Genomic DNA, 23,252 nt, shown 5'->3' with positions numbered 1-23,252 from the left:
CTACATAACTACCTGAATTACATTGCAGCTTGTTTTTAGGTCAAGAGTATAATTTCAATAAACTAAGTGACGAAGAAGTGAATTCATTGGGTGTACCATACGATTATGATTCTATAATGCACTATGCTAGAAATACATTTTCAAAGGGGACTTACTTGGATACAATTCAACCTATCGATGTACCTGGAAGAAAACGTCCCGAAATCGGTCAAAGAATTAGACTTAGCGAAGGAGATATTGCTCAAACAAATCTTCTTTATAAGTGTCCTAGTAAGTAAAAAATTGAGAACATGGAACATATTTTTTCTAGATTTCTAATTGATTATATATATATATATATATATATATATATATATATATATATATAAATGTATATATATATATATATATAATATATATATATATATATAAATATATATATATATAATGAGTGGTTTCTTATTGGGAACGTAGCAATGAAACACTAAAATGGACTAACTTTTATATATTCTCCGAGATTTCGAATACTTATGTATTCATCGTCTGGGACTGAAATTATAGTCAAATATAATATAAGAAATATGTATAAATGTATAACAATAATAAAATTTTACTTACATACATATATAATATGAAATATATATACGGCTTGCATGATTTTTATAAATTTTTATTGTGTACAAGAGTCTTGTGATACGGCCGGTATTATGGTGGTATTTACATTGTTCTCAGATTTCCTTTTTCCGGAAAATTAATGAACTTTATTATTTCAAATGGATCACTCTGTATTTTTTTTTCGCTTTCAGATATTCTTGAAGAATACTTATTGTTTTTTATCTAAAGTTTCCTATACCTAAACGCCATAATTTCGGAGTTATAGCTACATTTGCGTTACCTCCACCTAAGTTAAAATAATACATTTAGGCGGCTATGGCTACAATTACAAATTTGACGTTTCAATAAATTATTGAATTGAATTGAAGTCACAATGGATCGTTTATCTGAAAAAGAACGAATTGATATTATGATTTGGTGATAAGCGTAGAAGTCAACAAAAATCGTGTAATATCTTTAAAAATTTATATCCTAACCGAAATCCCTTAACAAGATCTACTGTCAGTAAAATAGTAGAAAACTTTAACGAAACTAGTTAAGTGAAAACCTACAACAACTGAAGACAAATCTTTAAATGTTTGTTTCATGTTAGAAGTAGACCTACGTTTAAGTAGTAGAAAATTCATAAATACGAATTTTAGAAAACATTCAGTAAAGGCGATTACAGCAGATGCTCAAAATGTTGTCCATTTACTTCAATACAACAAGTAATACGATTTCAAAAACCTTGCAATACTTTTTGCAACATCCCTGACTGCTGAATTCTTCTTATCTCTGTGGTAATCCTATCTTTTAATTCCTGAATATTGTCAGGCTTCGTTTTATGAGCGATGTTTTTTAAGTGACTCCATAGGAAATAGTCTAAAGGATTCATGTCGGGTGATCGCGGGGGCCATTCGATAAAACCACGCCTTCCAATCCATCTTCTGGGAAACACTAATGCCTCCACAAAAGCAAGATCAACCTTTAAATTTATTTTTGTTTTAGACGTAACGATGATAGAACCTCCTGCATAACCACATAAACGTATTTTAGTACCTATACAGGCATCCGACTGCCGTATCGTTACTGTTACACAACCTCAATTTACAAATCCCCTCAAAGATTGTTAATTAATTATGCAATCAATGAAATAACAAGTGTCATGAGAATTATTTGTATCTGAGATAATAAAAACTTGCATTGACTCACTCTTCACAGTCAACACTTCTATCCTTATTCGTCACATATCAACTTGAATTAAGTCCCAGTAAATTGCCTTTTTTGCACGTAACATGAGATTTCGGACAGAGCGATTAAAATTGCCTTTTGCCTTGTAGTTAAAGCAATTAATATTCTGTAAATACGGTTTTCGTACGGTTTTTCACTTAATGACAAAGAATTACTCAAATCAGCTCTGGAAAATCTTTTGCGAAAATAGGCAGATTTTAGTTTCTTCTCATGAGTGACTCTCCTTATTCACAGCACATAGGTACTTCTTAAAAAGAACCTCCGTGATCACGTTACGACCAGCATTTGTAGCGTTTTGATTCGTATTGTCTGAAATACTATCTATGATACAAAAGACTACATTATTACTCGCGATTTCCTCATCCATTAACTTTTGTCGATTTATCATTTTTCTTAGTCTTAGCAAAGTCAATGTCTTCATAATCAAATTTTTCCATTACATCCAGGCTCCCAAACGATCTTGCAAGTGATAAATGATAGTGACATCGTCCCTTTGATTGATCGATTTTATCTAGGCAGTTTTTCTAGCCACCTTGCTGCTGATATATTCGTTTTTTGGACAAAACTCGTTCGTATGATCTTGATCTCGTTGAATCCGAACTAGAGCTTTGACTGCTTGAACTATCACGTCTTCCTCGTCTTGTTGCCCATTTATGAAACTTATTTATACAATTCAAACTTCTTTCACCAAAAAACTGCCTTTGAACTATCAAGTGTAATTAATAATATAATAAATAAAGAAAAGTGCAGTCCAGAAATGTACAATATCTAAAATGATTGCAAACAATAATTACAATCCCAAAAGAACGGAACGTAATGAATATATACCCAAAACCAGAACTGTAAATCGTAATAATCAACAATGTAGAAATCAGTAATAAGGCAACGAGAATTCTATATGCAAAGAATGTACTGAGCTAGCTATTCGTCACTAAAACCAGATACCTCAGCCTGCCACCCTGATACTTTACGAACAAATTCTAATCACACGTCTTCGTTATCCTTGATGTACGTGCTTATCTTTTGTCGAGATTCTTGCGCTCGTAATTATTCAGTCCGGTTAATGAATAACCATACATCGTAATGTGTCACCATTTAATTTGATATTCAATAGGTTACTGATATTATTAAATTGATAGAAGTACTGATTGATTCTTATTCAATTTGTTAAACACTCATAGCCGTTCTGTCAAGCATCTGCTACATTCTCAATTTTCTATTTTGTCAATTTCGTATCTAACTTGAGTTATTTCGCCATAGTTATCGAATAACATTAAATTACATTTATAACAGTAATATAGTTACCTAAAAAAGTTGATAAGAAAACCAATATTTAATATATTCAAATATTCAAACTTTATCTTTTTTAGAATGTGGACGTACTTATCAAACTAATTCTGGTACTTTCTCTCCTCCAATTTACATGGAAAGTGCACCAAAAGATGATATACGCTGTGAATGGCGAATTACGGGAACTCATGGGGAGAAAATCGTACTCAACATCACTAATCTCGATATAGCAAAATCACAAGATTGTAAAACTGATTACATAGAAATTAAAGATGGATACTGGCACAAGTCACCCACATTGGGATTATTTTGTGGTACAGGTCAATTTCCTTTAATAAAATCTACTGGAAGTAGAATGCTGATTACGTATGTGTCCAAAAATCCTAAGGGACACAAAGGTTTCACGGCTAGTTATGAAGGTAAATTTACGTTTATATACTTTGAGGCCTTAGACAAGTGTACTAACCTAATGAAAGATTTGCATTCTCATAGAGGTTCGAGACGAGAGGAAAGCTTTTATAACGATTGACTTAAAAATCGAATGTTAACTATTAGAAATTTCCCAACTACTAATAAGGATCTATTTGAATGAGGAAATTGTATCAGATAAAACGCGAAGTAGTTGTTAGAATCTCAGAAATATAGTTATTAAACGATAAAACGTACGAGAAAGTTTGATTGAGAAAATTATTCAAATCAAAATATATAAACAAAATATAGCGTCACATGTGATTTCTAATGTTCATTTAATTTTTGAATAATTTTTTCTAATTAGAAATCGAGGTTATTCAAGTACACACGACCTTTTGCCATTTTCCAGAATCTGTGATTTAGTGGCATGATTTTTTTTACATCAACAATATATTTGCAAAAACCAAAACTAATAATATTCAGACAGTGCAATATCTGAACTATAGTTCAAGTTCAAAAAATTTTTAGTAAATCTTCAAAAATATGTGTAATCTGGCACTGGTGGTGAAAAACGTGAAACGTTCGCTTTACGCACCAACTTCAGGGGCTTCTTTGAATTCCTTCCTATAATATGATCAATTATCGACAGTGTAGTTCTGAATTGAGTGTTTGAGCATTGAGCAAAGAGCATCACCTCAATCGGAGCTTTGTAGTCATTTGTGTCTGTTCACCACATTCCGACTACGAACTTAAGTTTTCATTTTCATCTTTTCAGCCCCATTTCATTCGATTTTAACAAAGTATCTCAGATTTCTTCTTATGCGCCACTCAAACATCGAGTTTACGTGCTGTTGACTCAGTGTTATACCTACTTAACTTTAGGAATAAATCAAATAAAAACTCAATACCAAATAAAATTCAGTAATATTTTATTCAAAAGACAAGAAATTATCTTTGTGGAGTAAAGAAGATTGAGAATATAACCATGTCCTAAGGAGATAAATTTGAATAAGAAGTTCCTACAAAGTGCTTGTAGTGTATTCATAGAATATTCCAATTATAGTATGTTATAATCTGAGTAAATTTTCCACAGCAGTAGAAACTATTTCTTTCAAATATATCTAAAAAGTAGTTTTCTCACTATTATATCTATTTAAACTTTTTGAGAGCATATCCAAATAACTACCACTCATATATCTGTACTGTCCTAAATTTACTTGGTTTTGGCAAATAACATACGTATTATGTAATTTAACACTTAATATATACAGTCTAGTTTTGCAGCTATATGCGGTGGTGATCTCGTTATTGAGTCCGAAGGTCATTTGGAATCGCCTAATTATCCAGAAGATTACCAGCCAAATAAAGAATGTATTTGGAAAATCACGGTTCCCAAAAGTCACCAAGTCGCTCTCCGTTTTCAGTCTTTTGACGTAGAAAACCACGACAGTTGTGTTTACGATTACGTGGAGATTCGAGATGGTTTCATGCCTGATAGTCCGATACTGAAAGTTTATTGTGGACACAAAGTACCTCCAGATGTAATAACATCGTCAAATCAAATGTTGGTTAAGTTTGTATCTGATGGTTCGGTACAGAAAACTGGATTCTCGGCTATTATAATGAAAGAATATGACGAGTGTTCTAGAAGTGATCATGGATGTGCGCAGCAGTGCATAAATACATTGGGAAGCTATATCTGTACATGTCAGATAGGATATGAACTTCATTCAGATGGAAAACATTGTGAAGGTAAAACTGATTAACAATTTTTATACTCTCGACACTCCAAGTATAAAATATTTTTTTGTTGCAGATGCTTGCGGAGGAATATTCACCGTACCTAATGGTACTATAACATCTCCATCATTCCCCGATTTATACCCACTTAACAAAAATTGTGTATGGGAAATAGTGGCCCATCCACAATACAAAATTACCTTAAATTTTACCCATTTCGATTTAGAAGGTAACTTCAATACCCCGCAGCCACTCCAGCAATGTGAATATGATAAAGTAGAAATTTACAGTAAAATAAAAGAAGAAAAACTGAAAAAACATGGATCGTACTGTGGACCTAAAGCTCCAGCACCGATAACATCTGAAGGAAATGTTATGAGAATAATATTTTCATCCGATACCAGCGTACAAAAAAGTGGATTTGCAGCAGTTTTTTTCACAGGTTGTTTTAAACTTAAAATTGTTACAATTACACTTACTTCATTCATATACTATATGTGTAATATGGAATGATTTCGATATTTACTTTTTTTTTCAATAATGAACAAGATGAATACTACTATTCATTGAATTTAACTTTAGCTAATGGTCAGTAGCACAAGTTCGTAAAACATATCGTCCAGTAAATTCTGGAAGATGATCCTGATAAAAGTCTGGAGTTTTATGATTAAATTATAAATCGATTAGTCACTCAGTTTATATTAAATCGTGAAGTAATCGACGATATTATTGACATTTAGTAGACGAAAATCAAGGACAGTTGAGAGGTCATACTGAATGGTCATAAAAAGAGAATATTGCGACAGGGATGATAGGAAATTATATTATAGAACCAAAATTATCCATTGAATGATTGGTACCGCAATTGTCTTATTCGTTGTAAATATTAATCAACAGCTCTTAGCATTTTTCAGAAAAAAAATGAAATTTGGCAATCTAGCTAAAATTATAGTCTCCTTCTGTATTTAAAGATATTATTCATTATTATTATTATTCATTATTATTATTATTCATTATGTCTAAAATTCTCTCTCTCCTGTAAAATGGATACAATGATACAAAATTTTATTCAATACATTTTCGGGGAATCAAATCCTGAGTATAAATTGTGAATTTTAATAGAAAGTTGTTAAACCTGTGATCAATGGGATCTCAGAATTGATATATCATCATGAAAGATTAAAATATGTTCTTAAAAAATATTTAACATCCTGTAAAATATTTATTTTTAAAAGAATTGCTTGTAAAAGTTGAAAAGAACAGTTTTTTAGTCCAGTATATATTAACATTATAATTCTTTATCAATAATAAAAAATTTGAATAAGAAAATACTGTTTTAGATATGGATGAATGTTCGGTTAACCATGGAGGTTGTGAACATGAATGTGTAAATACTCTCGGAGCTTACATATGCACATGTCACAATGGATACACACTAGCTCAAAATGGTAAGGACTGCAAAGAAGGAGGCTGCAAATATGAAATTTCCACTCCGTATGGTACATTAGGAAGTCCAAATTATCCTGATTACTACCCACCCAAAAAGGACTGCGTTTGGCATTTTACTACCACCCCTGGACATAGAATTAGAATAGCTTTCCAAATATTCGAATTAGAACCGCATCAAGAATGTTCATACGACCATGTAGACTTTTATGACGGTCCATCTCCTGAGTCACCTTCGTTGGGAAGATTATGTGGATCTAAGCTGCCTCATCCCATAGTAGCATCAGGAAACCAGATGTATATGACTTTCAGGTCAGATGCTTCTGTACAAAGAAAAGGTTTCTGGGCATCACATTCTACAGTTTGTGGCGGAATATTAGAAGCGACTTTTGAGAAACAACATATTTATTCCCATCCTAAATTTGGCAGTGCTAGTTACGATAATAGAGCTGACTGCGTTTGGACAATAGAAGCACGAGGAGGTTATAACGTTAAATTATCTTTTTTAACTTTTGACATCGAAGATGAAAAAGAATGTGAGTACGACTATGTTGAAATATTTAGTGGAATGGATTCAAGTGGTCTTTCATACGGAAAAAGCTGTGGAACTAAGGTAAAGACAAAATGTGCTTAGCAACTTACTCCTTTTTCCGGTCTGATATTCACTTATTTCTCCAATAGATTCTGTAGAATTAAAATAAAATTTGTTTAATTCAATTCTAAACCACAGATTATCTTTTAGTTAGATGTGAGCTAATGTAGATAATGATTTATGATTTCAGATTCTTAGATAATATAATATAGTGATGATATCAAAGTGTAAACAAATCCTTAGCCAAATGTTCAAAATCGAACAAGAAAAAAATTGAAAAAAATAGCCCAAAATTATCAGTATTTGCATTTTTTTAGATGAATTTGTCCATGAAATTGTAACGCATTTAAAAACAATTTGGTATTGAATTCTAGTCAATAGAAATGAAGGGTTGGCTATATTTGAACAATGTATTTATAATATATAATATAATATAATATCTCGTAAAAAATAAACAGTGACATTAATGATAACGTCTTATTTAGAGCAGACTATGTTAAAAATATCTACGTTTTATTTTCGATCATGTTTCGAAAAAACATTTTCTCTTTTTCTTTTATGAAAAAATATGCTTACGGAAGTCGAATAGTACGGATATTTGTAGTTATTGGGAGTTGACCTTCGTTAGCAGTTTTTACGGAGGTGGACTTATCGAGATGTTAGTTTATCCTAACTGTGGTCAACGTGTTTAGGGGCAAATCACAATTGTGTTTAGATGCATATAACGGTCGCAGGCACCGCCAAAAGGCATGTGTCCTATTTGAGTAAGAATTTGGGGATATGCTAGCCAGGCTTATTGAGGCAGTGTAACAGCTGGGCGTTATGTTAATAATTTCCCACAAACCCTCTTAGTGATTTGGTTAATTAATACTGACGAGAAAGATCAAAAAATACAAATTGTGATGAACCTCTATACACCAAAAAAACTTCCTAGTAGTTGATTCATCGAATAGACTCAATATTTAAACCCTTGAATACTGAACTGAATATTATTTTAATAGTTTAGTTTGCTTAGTATGCTTATGGTAATTATAAGCAAACGGGACTGATCAATAAAACAATGCTGCAAACGTACACATTTAGGTACTATTTTGTTACTTTTTAGGGATTTTCAACAAAATGACTCCAAAATATACGAATATCAGTGAAAAATATTTTCAAAATTTTTATGTCTGCAATTTTTTCTTTTAAAAATATTAGATGTTAGATTCTTATTTTTATATTTTTCAGAAACCTTTCGACATCATTTCCACACATGAAGCTTTACTGGTTATATTCAAAACGGACGAAACGCTTGTCGGCAAAGGATTTAGTCTTGTATATGAAGCAGTTGAAGCTTCAACCAGTGAAGAAGAAATATGAATAAACTAAGATGAAAATTGCAATTGGTATACGACGTGATAACATCAAGACGTGTTTGATGGCGAAACCGGTTTTGTTTGTGTGTACCTGTGAAATACTAAAATCAGCTCCTGTTAAAAATATAACGAGAAACATATGTAAACAGTGGTTCTCAAAATTATCGAGATTTCTTGTAAGTGTGTTTACGTTTTGAACTGTTAGATTTTTGTAAGATCATTTTATAGCCATCCTCTTTCACTTCACGATATTTGTTAAATGTGTATTTGAAATGTTTGTTAGTATTTACTGTGAGATGTGTATGTGGGATTCATATTAAAGCTCAAAATAAATCAGTGTTCTAATACATTAAGAGCAATATCAGATAGTTTAGTTATTATGAACAATAATTACCAACAATTACCAATTCTCTCATTAATATTATTGAAAGCAATAAAAGTGAAAAGCAGAAGTTTTAGAAAAACTGTATATTGTTTTTTCAAATTGTTCTTAATGTGTATATATTTATTTATTATCATTTCTTATTCTCATGAAAAGACGTATACTATTAAAACTCATGTTCGATGAATTTTTGTTTAGTTTCCATACTTTCCGGTTAAAATGGGCATAATATTTTAAGAAGAATTGAATCGAAACCATTTAGTCTAATTTTTTATTGCAAAATATGGAATTTTTTTATGATATTCTAACGGATTTAAATAGACACTTTTAAAAACTATGCCCTTCTATTCTTATGTAAAGTAAATTACATTTAACAATAAAAGTGCCTTTTTTAAAATACCACAAGAAATTGAATAATTAAAATTATCAGTATCGATAAATCACATTCAATACAATACTGTTACGAACTCGTCGAAAGCTGGTCCTATTCGATTACTAGGAAACAAAAATTTGGTGGACGCGCCGGGTACAAACTTCGTAGGAATAAGCGGAAACCATTGACATTGTTTTTTATGACTTATTTATCTATATTATTTTTATAAAAGCAATTTCTAGGAAGGCCTATTTATTTGTCTATTTACTTTCTAGAACTAATCTATCGAGAAATTCTTTTTGTATAAAATAGTCATCTTGTTTATCAGCGAAAAAGGTCAGTAAATAATTGGATGCTATGGTGAACGGATCGAAATAGTAATCGGTAATTTAGATAAATTATATAAGTTAGTGAATAATTTAGTATTAGTGCAGAATTGTTATAAATGACAAGTAGTCTATTGTTTAGAGCATAGTTTATTGTTTTTGGTGTAAGTGTTATGTAAATAAATCAAGAAAGTGAGAAACACCGTTAGAAACAGTTTAAATAAATAAGAAAAATATTACATTGGTGTTCCATGTGGGGTTCATTAAATAAATAGTGACGTAAACATGGCTAAGAGACTCCGTGACCTGAAAGTGGCAGAACTAAAAGCAGTATTGGATAATTACGAGATGGAAGCGTCCGGTAAGAAAACTGAATTAGTAGAAAGACTCAAAGTGGCACTGGTAAGTGAGCTCGCCAATTTCTGAAATGAAGAACGATTTATCATTGAAAACTGACATTGCCGCTGACGTCGAAAAAAATCTCATCTCTAAAATCGGATATCGAGAATGAAATGACAACGATGAAAAGTCAGATGGGCAAGAAAATCAAGGAGTTAGAGAAAAAATTGCACATTCAAGAATAGAAAACATTCCAAAAGAAGAAAAGAGGATCGAACATAGAAAATCATACAATCCACCAGCACAAATTCAAATAGAAGACATTTATTAGCAGTTTAGCTCGAGTCAAGGCCCCAACGTTTGACGGTAAGACGTCTTGGACCAATTAAGTTAAACAGCTGCTGCTAGAGTGAAAAATTGGTCCGATAAGGAAAAAACCGCTGAACTTAACTATCGCATTGCAAGGAGACGCCTTAGATGTATTTCAGACGATACCTCTTGAAGAAACTGTTAACTTCGAACAGCTGAAGAATAGGTTGGACATGCGATATGGTCACGAACATCTAGAACACCTGCAACAATTGCAAAGAGTTCTTTTTCAATAGTTGAATAAATTAAATGGACGGGAAAAGTTTTTATTTTGTAGAACGGGATCATTTAATTACATATTTTTGCTTAAGGCGATTAGTTGAAGTTTTAGTAAGTTTTAAAAAATCTTCAATAAATTTTCTATAATATCCAAGAAGTCTGAGAAAAAAACAACCACAAAAGTAGTAAAAAAATCTGCTGTGTCTGGTTTGTATTTTCGATTCTCTTAACCTTTCAAATACTTACTTCAAATTATTAATGATATCGTCAAGATATACTAAATTTATTTCATTTTTTACACTTCTTAAAATGTTATCCATTACTCTTTGAAACTATGCTGAGGGTCTATTCAAACCGAATGGCATTCTTGAAAATTCTTAGTGGCCATTTTCAGTAGTGAAGTACATTATAATTATATCCTCTTCAGTTATCTCTATGTCGTGAAATCCGTATGCAAGATTTAAGATGGTGAAGTATTGGCAACGTCCTAATTTATCTCATAGATATATTTAGTAATGTCTATCTCCAACAGTTATTTCATTGAGCTTACGATAATTTATGACTACTCTGAATTTTTGTTCACCAGTAGAATCTAATTTTTTGGGAACAACCCGGATTCTACTTGACCAAGGTGATTAAAAAGTCGTTATAAAATTTTGCTCTAGCATACTATGTATCTGATTTTGTACTTGTCGATATATTTCGAGATATCTATACGATTTAGAATAAATAGGCACATCGTTTGTGGTTCTATTTAATGTTTAATTTTACTTGGAAATGTTAATTGATTACCATGAACATGAAAAATATCGAAATATTCCTTAATAAATTATTTTCTATATCAAATTCTATATCTATCTCTTCTATATCAAATCTGCTGCTCAAAGATCGTTGATGAACTGCTAATAACGAGCTAATATGGTTGGTTTTAAACCACTTCACCGCCAGTTCCTGTATTAGTTTTCATCCATCTGTGTACCTTTTGTGGTCTATTCCTTTTCCAAGATTTCTTATCAATTTAGCATCAAGATAAAGTTCTCGATACTTATTTTCTTAATTAAAAATACCATGCGTCTCATTGAAAATTCGTTCTTTGATTAAAAAATGTAATAGGAACTCTAATTGATGAAAACCTTATTATACCTTCCATTTAACTGGTATTAAAAAAACTAAATCTACAAGTAGATCATGAACTAAACCGTTAACTCTATTGTCAAAAATAACATACCTTAACTCTGTTACAATTTATCAAATTTGAACTATTTTTCCAAAAATTTATTATGAGAATGGACAAGTGACTTTTAATGATTTGATATCTTTCATAATAAGAATTACAGAATTATTACAATCCGTGAAAATTTATTGACACTTGAGATCCCCTAAGATCCACCAAATTTTTGTGTACCTAACAAATTAATTATCATCGTGGCAATATTAATTATTAAACGGATAATTCTCCAACTTCCGTATTCCTTAACGCGTTTTTTATCACGATGCCACAAAACTTTGAGTATTAAATATCCATCCATTCAGTCTACTATTGTCGTTGTTACGGATACATTAAGACATTGAAATCAACAATATTATTAATGTTACATGTTGAAGATCTCAACTTTTAAATTAAAAGCTTGTGAAGGATACATCAGAATTTATAATACTCAACGTTATTAAAATATAATAGTACCTATAAGAAGGAATCACTTTTATATATAATTTCTCACTGTTAGAAAAATATTAGAAATTACACTGGCTAGTGCGATTTCCTAAAAAATATACGCGAACCATATCAAGGTAGCATTACAAAATAGAATTCCTACAATCGTAGATGACCTTCATCCTAAACACACTATTTACCACTAATACTACACCAAAACTCATCATTACATCTGATACTCTTCCATTAACCAAATTATCGTGTATGTGTATAGAGTGTAAGGCTAGTTGACAAAATTTGGGAATTAGTTTAAAACTATAACTTAGGCCAAGACTGTCATGGCATCTTGAATAACGTTACACCTCGTGAAGCAACTGTGTTTGTTTATGACAGACAATTGTGTTTTTTAATAAATAATGAATCCTCATATTATAAATACTGTATAGTGTCCCACTGAGAAAGTACCATAATAAAAATGCCAGTCAAATTATTCATGTACGTTCCAAACAATAAAAAAATACCAAGAAAATGGCAAATAGGAGATATGCTCTTACTTTATCAACTAATTCCACAAAATATTTCTGTGAGGATTATTTTGATGCAAGTATCAAACAAAACTTGATGTATATATTTATAAATGTATAGTAAAAGGAATGAATTTTGCAAAATCTACCATAATATACCAAACATAACATATAAAATTTTATGACTTAATTGAGTTATTGATATTTTGTATTCGCTAACCTCAAAATCAATAAATTATTTTCATTCCACAGCGGGTAAATACAACTCCTGACTGGTAACTGCTAATTAAATAAGACTTTGTTCTTCACATAATACTTACATATAAATTTTAACACTGCGGACTTCCTTGCCTACTTACAAAAGTAGGTGTTCATTGGAAAAAATTTCTCAAGAATAATGGCGTTAATTTTGGACAAATTACTTCCGTTTGCTTTGTTAAATCCTGATTACCTGTCAATTTATACCTGTCTTAAATTAAACGAACTTTAATAATTTCATAATAATTGCTGAAAACTCGAAATAACCTGGTTACTTTATACGAAAATGACAGTTACAACATAGTGTTTTCCGAGGTGTGACGTCACGCTTTTCTAATTGGTGTTCAATGTCACGTGATTTAACGCCTCATTTTGTCGATGTTATTTTCCAGCATTATTATTAATTTTTTATTATTTTTGCAGAAAATTTTTTTCTTTATTTACTAATTATCATGGTCAATCAATAGAATTATTATTTTTTTGGCAAGGAACATTGATATAGTTAGGCCTTCCTGTGATTGCGAATTAAATTTTATTGCTTTTATTTTAGCAGTAGTCTTTACATCATGAAATATAAAATTAACAGTAACAAGATTAAATCGAACCTTCAAACTTTATTAGCTATTTAAGATGTTTTGAAGAAATAGGAAAATCAATGTTTCGTATGGATTTTTTATAAGAAAAAATTATTGTTTATCTCAACTCTCACATATGTATTATAGACTGAAATAAATAAAAAACTAATTATCAGAAAATGATCAATTCAAACAGTTTATTAACAATAGCTACATGAAATTGTACTTTATCAAAATATACTTGAATCTTCAGCAATTTAAATATTAGTGAAATGAACTCATTTCAGAAATAAATAAATACATTAGAAAACATAAAAGATTTTTGATTACAGTGTGACGAAAAACATCTCAACAGTTGTCTCTTAAAATATAACTTACAACGTATCAGTCAATTCTAATGATTTTCAGATAACATATGAAATCACAGTATTATATATAATAAACATCGTAACAATAAAATGAAATGAGATATAGATACAGCTATCCGGTCAATCTATTTCCGTCCGATTTTCTCTAACTTCTATTATGGCATTTGAATGAATAGGAGGAATAATCGCCGACGACATGGCTAAAGCTGGATTAGCTACTGCTATAATGTTATCTCCACTTGCTGATATTATTTGTACCTTAGGAGAATATTTACTAGCGTCCTCTTCATTATCTCCAGTATCTTCAAGTTTTCTCTAAAAAGTAAATTATATCCAGAAAAAAGAAGATGAGCTTCATACATAGGTATTGTAGCTACATGTAACACAAAGTTGATAACTCGAACAAGTTACTGTTACTTAACAAGTTCATTATTCAGCAAATCTAACTTATCAATATGATGTAAACGTTCTGAATGTTAGTGATAATAGACATTATAACCTTAAAATATTATAAGTATCTTGAAACCATTCGGTAGAGAGTTACCTGTTGCAAATTGGCATGATTCTTAAATATTTTTTTAAAGAAAATTTTTCAAAAAATAAGACATATTTTTAATACCAAGTGTACCATAAGCAAAAAGTATATCCTGGTATATTCATATTAAGAAATCAATCAAAATTTTATTAGTATAATGCTCTTCACCAAATAAAAACTAAAAGAAATAGAAAACCTCCATCGAGCAACTAAGTTTCTAGAACCGCTAGTGATATTCATACTGACCACACTGTTTACTGCTACACACTCACAATTACACAGTCTAAGCAGCGTCTCCAGAAATTGAAGACAAGGTTATCTTCGCTCTTTGAAGATGATAAATTATCGAAACACGCGACAGGCAATGTTATTGTGAGCATGGGTGTAGTGTTAGCATTAAACAGTGTATTCAATTTACTGAGCACTCTATTGGGAGTCTTCATCCGGTATTGGATATTGGAAGCTGTTCCTCGGAAACTCGAACCCGAAATGTCTAAGAAATAACAGGAGGAACCTACGCATTCTCACAGGATTTTTGGTAGGACACAGTCACTTGATTAAAGAAGTTGAGATGATACTAAAGAAAAACATCCGCGTGCGAAGGATTTGATGAGAAGTAGGTCAAACACCGGAACACATATTGGAATTCACTAAGACCGCAGACATCCGTGCCTAGAATGTCCAGATATTTAAATAGACCTTAATTGAAAGCTGATAATTAACCGACCCAAAATCGTCTCAATTAATAGCAATCCTCAATGCTGGTAAATTTTACAAAGAACTGTAGCATAAATATCCAGAATTGCTCTAGCAAAGGAGGCACATAATAGATATTTTAGCTCGCAATTCACGTTATATTATAATCTCATTCTAAATCTAAGTCTACAAAAATAAAAATATGTTGAAATATCTTCAAAAAATTGCATTGTTTAAACAGGAACAATAACGACTAGATTTTGAAAACTATTATACACTAATATTTGAATCACTTAGGATAGGTTAAAGATTTAATTGCGCATTGAAACCCTTATATATACGAGAAGAACCTTATGAGTTCGTCCACCAAATTTTTTATTATAAATTGACAATTGCAAAAGATGTTTTTATAAGGAGCAATCAAAAACTGACTTCGCGATGTAAAATATCGGAAAAAATAAAAAATTCGCAACAAACAGGAGTTAATTTGAGGAATAATATTAATGCCCTCAAGAAACAATCAGAAGCCTGGTAAGAAAAAATAATAACCAATCCGAGGACATTATGACAGAAATGATTCCGAGTCTGGCATTATACATAATAATAAAATAGTGTATATAATAGGAGTAAATGAGTGAAGATAAAAGCAAATACAAGTAGGATATAGAAATATAGCGATGGTTTTCTAACGCAACCTCGTATCTCAAAAACTACTACTTTTCAGGAATGACAAAAAACGTTTTATAATGAAATTGAGAATTTTTTTAAACAATTTTTTTATTAATTTGAAAAATATTCACTTTCTTGATAAATTTTCAAGATAAGTTTAGTATTTAAAACATTTAATCAATTTTTTTTATTTTATTTTCTGAGATACGTGTTTGCTGCAGAGGAAAAAACGTAACATACGTGATTGCGTAGTATTCTTTACAAATATAAGTACATGAAAAAGTTCTGTAAACTATTTTTTTTTGCGATCAAATTAACTTTTTAAATAATTTTCAATCGAACAAACGTGTTAAACTTTCAAATAATAAGAGTTCTTAATTACTACAATATATTACTCTTTCAAATCTAGATAAATTTGTTGTCTTAATTCTAGTATTAGTATAAATATCACATAGTTTCATTAATACTTTTAATCACTTTCGACGACTTTTCGAATAGAATTATAAAATCAAATAATCATAAAATTTATTTTTTTTTTCATTGCCTATACAGACAGATTTTGAAAAATATTTTTAATTTTCATTATTCACGTATTTTAAATTTTCATAACAAGAATGATAGTCCTTAGGCATTAATAGTTCAAGAAATAATAAGTCCATGTATTTTTGCTTAGTTAACGGCATTTCTTTGGAATATAAATCCTTAATTTCAGTGTTGACAGAAATATTCTTGTTCAAACGTTGTGAAAGATCCTCCTATTTGTTATCAAAGGATAACTTAAACATAATCTTGTCTTGACTATATTTTAATCTTCTCAACTGTAATACTAACTAAATCAAACTGCTGAGAGGGAACTTGTTTATGCGCCATATTGGATTTTAAGATACGAGGTTGCGCATAACACAGTTTTCTGAATTGAGATACGAGTTTGTATTTTTTTAAATAAAAAAAAATTGGATGAATATTTTTATTTATAACTTCACAGATCGATGCGACGATATTTACCGATTAATTTTTCGTTTAAATCCCAAAATCGTTAAAAATCGAGTTACGAGGTTGCGTTAGAAAACCATCGATAGGAAGCAATATAGAGGTAGTTGGATTCTCTAAATGTGTTTGGTCCGACGATTTAGTATTGTTGGCTAGAAATGTAAAGAAGTTAACTTGCATGTAGGCATTAAAGCTAAAAATAAAAAAATAATAAAATCATAGTAGTCGGACAAGAACTAGAAAAATGTAAAATCTATATAAGTGAATTGTAGTGGTGACTGGAGAATATATATATATATATATATATATGGTGTGCAAATGTATCAAAATAAAGGATTTCTACTATTCACCTCTGAAATAATTTCGAAAATGTATTCCGCCGTTATTCAAAGGGGGAAACAACTACTTTCCTGGCTAATGCTTCGACGAATACAACCATCTGAAGAGCGTGATGTAAATCGACCTTTTTGTCGGTATTAATATCCCCAATGCCTCGCAATTGCAAGGAGAGGTTGTAACTACTGACTAGTTTCAATGTTATTACGTCTCATCAGAGCAGTTTAACACCCTCTCCTTACAATTGCGAGAATATTCAAGTTAATCAATATTTCAACAACGTCACTTTGAATATTGAATTTTGAAACCTATGAATTTAAAAATTTCTACAAGAATTTATACAACTTAAAGCCACCACAAATCTCAATTAATAATTTCCCAGACGATGAATACATAAGTATTCGAAACCTCGGAAAATATATTAAAGTTAGTCCACTTTGGTGTTTCCTTGCTACGTTCCCAATGAGAAACACCGCTCATAATATAGCTGGCAAAGACTTCAAAGTTAATAAAAATTTAAAAATTTTTCAAGAATTAATACAATCCAAACCACTGAAAATCTTAATTAATTATTGTAAGTAAAATTTTATTATTGTTATACACTTATACATATTTCTTATATTATAAGGAAAGTATACTAACAAACAAAAATGAACACACGCCACCCACATCGATTTTATAATCGGACAAAAATCAACGCGTTCGCTCGAAGCTTAATAAGAAATGTCAGAGTGAGCTGTTATCAGTAGCCAACCCTGTATTAACAAACTAAAAATCCAGAAATAGATACCTGAGGGCTACTTGAATTGCTGTAAGTGAATTGTGAATCCGATTCTTCTACGTCTCCTCCTACTGACGATCTTCGTGATGTGTTACCTCTATAATAAAAATGTTATAATAAAATATGGTAGTAATAAAAGCATCACAAATCATTTCGAAAAAATGCTTCAATCAATTTTTCTCCAATGATAAAAAGGCATGTTCACTATTGGGATGGCTTTTTCAAGACTTTAAGTTAGTATGTTTAAAGTTTTCCCTGGTAGTTTATATCATTTTTGTTTGACATTTTAAGAGAGAAAACGATAAAGCTTGATGCAGCCTAAGAAGTGTTTAAAAAGTTTAGAAGTTAAAAAATAAAACGATTGTACTTTTGCATTGTTAACCGCAAAACCGAAAGAATCATGGAGAAATAAAAAGAACTTACCTTGCATTTGATTGATGATTCTTTGAATTTTGTTGGAAGAGTGAATGAATTGAAGTTCTTACGACAAGAGCGTCATCGTAGTCCTACAAATATATGAAAATTCATTTTAAAAAATTGTAACTTTGGGTCAGTTTTAAGAGTTATATATTGTGGCGTCCTCAAAGAACTTTTATCTATTTTTTTGTTTGTTCAACTTTTGGTCTTTTGTATAAAGAGATAAAATGAAGCGAAAGTAATGTTTATGAAGAAAATTGTGAAGCTACTTTTAAAGAGCAGCTATTCGCGGTAAAAAACCTTTATAAAGAATATTCAACCGGCGTTAAAAAGTTTCATTAAGATTTTCCACAATATTATACATTCAGAAAATTCTAACATCGATTAAAACTAACCAATTAAATACTGACAAAAGGTTAAGCAAAGCATAAGCAATAATCTACAAGCTTACCTTAATAAATAAAGCGGACATGCAAGCCATATTGGCAAATCAGCTGAATATATATTATAAATCCATAGATTTTCTGAAAAACAAACTATGCATATCAATTGTTCTGAGCATATTAATAAATCATCCAATTTACATTATGCTAAGTAAGTGAGCAATATATTTATCAGTTTATCAACATAATTCATTAACTTAACAACTTTCTATATACATTTCTACAAAATGGACATTAATTTGTTGATGATAGATGTTAGATAACGCATAACTGACAAGTTAAAATATCGCATTGAATGCAGCAACTAAATATTTGCGATATGGGCGATGTACAGGGTGTTTCTAAATTTATGCAATAAAATTCGCGAGATGATTGCTCGTAAGAAATTAACATGGGTGGGTAGACCTACCCTATAACAAAATTTCCTCAGCCCACCCCTTTCCGAGATATCACTCTTAAAAGGTGGTGACTAAAATTAAATTTTTATTTTTATTTTTTTTTAAATTTTAGAAAAGCTCGAAACTTGAAATTCCGTATTTTCGGGCACTCGCAAAGAAGTAACCACGGCCATTTTTTCAAGATGACGTTTTATGGAAATTAAAATTATAAGTTAAAATCCTTGTTTTATTTAAAAAAAAATTTTATTCTTAAATTTGTTTTCCAAGACCAATAGCTGCAGAGAAAAAATAAACACCACCATAATTCATAATTTTTTAATAAAATTAGTGGAAAACAGAAAAGATCTAAAATGTTATACGATTCATAATAAATGCTGGAAATGACCACGTCTACCTTGTTTTTAATTACAAATTTTTAGAATAGTAGACTGTTGTCACTTGGACAATTGATTTACCGTGTTAATTTAATGATTATCAAAAGTGTAGTAGACTGATGTCCAGCACTGTTGTTGATAGTTACAAATCGAAGTTTAGGTACTTATAAGTTTTTAGGTTGTTATTTTCGCGTTATCTGTGTATTGTAACATGTATACAAACGCTGAATTGGCGGACATGCATTTTGTGTATGGTATGACAAATGGTAATTCTCGACAAGCTAGACGTCTTCATGCTGAAAAATATCCGCAACGAATGACGCCTCATCTTTCAAACTGGAATGTTAAAAAGAAATTCAACCAACGCTATTCGTTTCCCGATAATTAGAAATGGAATGGTAGAGCAAGTAATTTTAAATTAAATTTATGTCCCGGAAACAAGCACTAGAAAAATTGTCAACAACCTAAATATCAGCTATTCAAATATGTCGAGAGTTTTAAAATAGCAGTTACATCCTCACTAAATCCAACGGTTTCAAGCTCTTTTACGTAGAGATTTTCCTCAACGAGATTTTGTGAATGGTTAAACACACAAAACGCGACAAAATCTTCAATTTTTAAATATTGTATTGTTTACGGAAGAGGTACATTTTTCAAGAGTATCTATCATAAGTTTTCACAATAATCACGTATAGGCAGACGATAATCCCCATGAGATTATAGAGTACCATTTCCAAAATGTTTTTTCATTGAACGTATAGATGGATATTGTAGGGGATAACTTAATTCGGCCACATTTTATGTCTCAGCCATTAAATGGAATTTCTTACACCAATTTTCTCGAGAATTATCTTCCTGACTACTTGAAGACATTGCACTCAATATCAGATAAAACATGTGGTGATATCTCAGAAAGAGGTGGGCTGAGGAAAGCCTCATCTTAATTTCATACGAGCAATCACCTCCCAAATTTTGTCGCATGAATTTAGATGCATAATTATTTATTATCAACTTGTTGGTCTGTAGTCTGGTCTAAAATTCTGGAAAATTACGGTCTAAAACATTACGAATTATGTAGGAAAGAAAAGAAAGCTAAAGTATCTTTTTCACTCTAGAAGTAGACCCCTAAAGGTTTTCTTAATATCTTCAATTATTAACAGTATTAGAATAAATTATGATTTCGTTTCATCATCAACTTACTAGACAAAAGTCGAAGCAGATTAGAAATATTGAGATTTAGTACAATTTCATCTTAATTAATTGAAAGAATTCTCTCTCTTTGTATAAAGAGAGAGAGAAAGATTCAGATTTCCTGATTGAACATAGATTTTTTAGATCTCTCTTGGTGATCCGGGGTTCGGGAAAGAGTAATTTCGGATGGTTCATGTTTTTCAATTTTCAAAGTTAATTTATTGCTATAAAGCTTAATCACTTTTCAAAAAATATGTGTTGTTCTAATCGACAATCTCTTGACAATTTTGGTTAAACCATTATTTCACACTATAGAACATCTGAGGTTTCTGGGCTTCTACTAATCCTTTTTCAGCAAGATAATGTATGCCCGTATATTGCACGTGAACCTCTGAAGTTTCTCTAAAAACTAATGTTTAACGACACGGACTCTGGCACGTTAATCTACAGAGTTGTTTAAAACGAGCATGTTGATGCTTAGACGTGCACATTTTAATAAAATTTTTTGCGTATAATTTCATTTCATTTTTAATAAAACCACATTACCAAAAAATATAAATATTCCTTCTCTATGTAATACTTCTAATACCACTGAGAATAATTTTTTCTTGAAAATTAGTATTCCATATACCAATTTAAATTGAAACATCATCTGTACCAATATACATAAAAAGATTTATAAAATATTTGTAATATTTTGATGTAAATATCTCCTAAGATTAAGACCTACTTATGTTGAAATATGATTATACAAATATTAAATAGATGCAAAGTTTCAACTTACCCCATATGCTGATTTAGTGACGAATATTTTCACTTTAATAAAATGAAGTTTCAAATATCTAGACATTATATGCTTTGTTACATTTTAATGAATGATTTCTATACACCGCTTTAAACAGATAATTATTGCATTGAATTTAAAGCCAACAAAAAATAGAAATATATAATTTTCCTAAATTTTCATTTTTTATTAAACAAATTTAAAAAAAAAATTATATCACAAAACTATTACGGAATTATATTAAATTTATGACTAGATCTTTTTATGAAAATATATTTGCTTTTTATACATACTAGATATACATCATAAACAAAACGCCAGGGTTAACTATTAATTATTTTTACTGCGCCAAATGGTAAGTGCTCAAAAATAGTTCTTAATCATACTTTTATACGTATTGAGTTGTCAGTACCTTTCTATAAAAATTTTTCATTCAGAACCCGAAAATCTGTTAATTGAATAAAATGTTTTCAAACTTGGGTGCTTATTAAAATTAATATGTTTAGAACCCAGACACTGACCTACACTAACTTTTTGTGTTCCAACAATGTAAGGTATTCATTTATATGAAAACTGTTTGGCTTTTTGACTGAAGTTATCATCAATCATTTAATTGCAATAAATAGATACGTCTTGTGGTAGAATACTAATAAATCTGATTTAGGATATTGATACGATGAACACCAAGAAGAAAATTTAGAGTAGTTCACATACAATGAATACAAAAATGGTTAGAGACAAACAATAAAATTTGAATATAGATTGACCAATAAAATAAAACCTTTATGGAATAATGTAACGTTTATCGTTCTCAACATTACAACTATAAAAATTTATTAAAAGTGGTCCACAGAAGTACAGGTTGACAATGATTGTTCAATATTAATTCACACCCTGTCTCTATTGCAAGATAATAAAGATCAAACTCAATGAAACTAGCTAGCTAAATACTTGAGGATATTTTTTTATGAAAATGAACGCAATATAACATTGGGTCACGGTTATAAAATTATTAAACCGCAAAATTGATACTTTTTAGGTTTTACCTTACAGCGCCAAACAAAGAAGTGACAGAAATGTTAATAATTGTTTTTTTGGAGTAAGGAATAATAATAATTTGTGTATTAGTTTGCCAAAAAAAACGAGTAATTTGTAGTGACCACGCAAAAACGTCTTTCAGTCTATCAAAAAAGTTTGTTCAGTCTACCATAACAATTGAAAATTAAAATATCGTATAAATAAAACTATTTAGGTTTTAGTAAGATTTTTTTTTGTTTGAAGAAAGAGATAGCGCGTAGATTACAACTATACTAATAGTCCAAGAGCCCATACTGATAACCACAAGTACGCGCCGTTGCGTTTACTAACAGAAAAAGGAAATTCGGGCCTAGACTATAAGCTGTCAAATCATCCATAACGAGATCGATTGTTTGACTGACCATTGAATCTGTCTAGAACTACTATGAGATCTGTTCTATATAATAAAAACTATTTTCCCATGTTTGGTGTATTGAGAATCACTAGTCCGATTGACAAACTTTATTCACATTTCACATGTGGCTTTGAGGTTCCATTTTTGTAAAGAGAGAT

At 30.5% G+C, this 23,252-nt stretch overlaps 2 protein-coding genes across 2 annotated transcripts in view; one reads left to right on the top strand and one right to left on the bottom strand.

The window, feature by feature from the left end:
- The window catches only part of LOC130901782 (protein tolkin-like), a 45,445-nt gene extending 35,097 nt beyond the window's left edge, over window positions 1-10,348 (top strand). Inside the window, exons 6-11 of the mRNA XM_057813383.1 lie at window positions 40-270; window positions 3,195-3,533; window positions 4,810-5,277; window positions 5,342-5,707; window positions 6,606-7,324; window positions 8,534-10,348. Of these exons, the coding sequence (XP_057669366.1) occupies window positions 40-270; window positions 3,195-3,533; window positions 4,810-5,277; window positions 5,342-5,707; window positions 6,606-7,324; window positions 8,534-8,665 (2,255 nt within the window). The 3' untranslated portion in view covers window positions 8,666-10,348. The remainder of the gene's footprint in view (window positions 1-39; window positions 271-3,194; window positions 3,534-4,809; window positions 5,278-5,341; window positions 5,708-6,605; window positions 7,325-8,533) is intronic.
- Window positions 10,349-13,852: 3,504 nt separating this feature from the next.
- The window catches only part of LOC130901791 (NGFI-A-binding protein homolog), a 33,054-nt gene continuing 23,654 nt past the window's right edge, over window positions 13,853-23,252 (bottom strand). The window contains exons 5-7 of the mRNA XM_057813395.1: window positions 18,479-18,561; window positions 18,065-18,152; window positions 13,853-14,363 (exon numbers count right to left, since the gene is read on the bottom strand). Coding sequence (XP_057669378.1) covers window positions 14,169-14,363; window positions 18,065-18,152; window positions 18,479-18,561 — 366 coding nt within the window. The 3' untranslated portion in view covers window positions 13,853-14,168. The remainder of the gene's footprint in view (window positions 14,364-18,064; window positions 18,153-18,478; window positions 18,562-23,252) is intronic.

This window comes from Diorhabda carinulata, chromosome 1 (genome assembly GCF_026250575.1).
Source record: "Diorhabda carinulata isolate Delta chromosome 1, icDioCari1.1, whole genome shotgun sequence".
NCBI classification, from domain to species: domain Eukaryota; kingdom Metazoa; phylum Arthropoda; class Insecta; order Coleoptera; family Chrysomelidae; genus Diorhabda; species Diorhabda carinulata.
The sequence above is the reverse complement of the archived record's forward strand: the minus strand, read 5'-3'. Positions and strand labels throughout refer to the sequence as shown.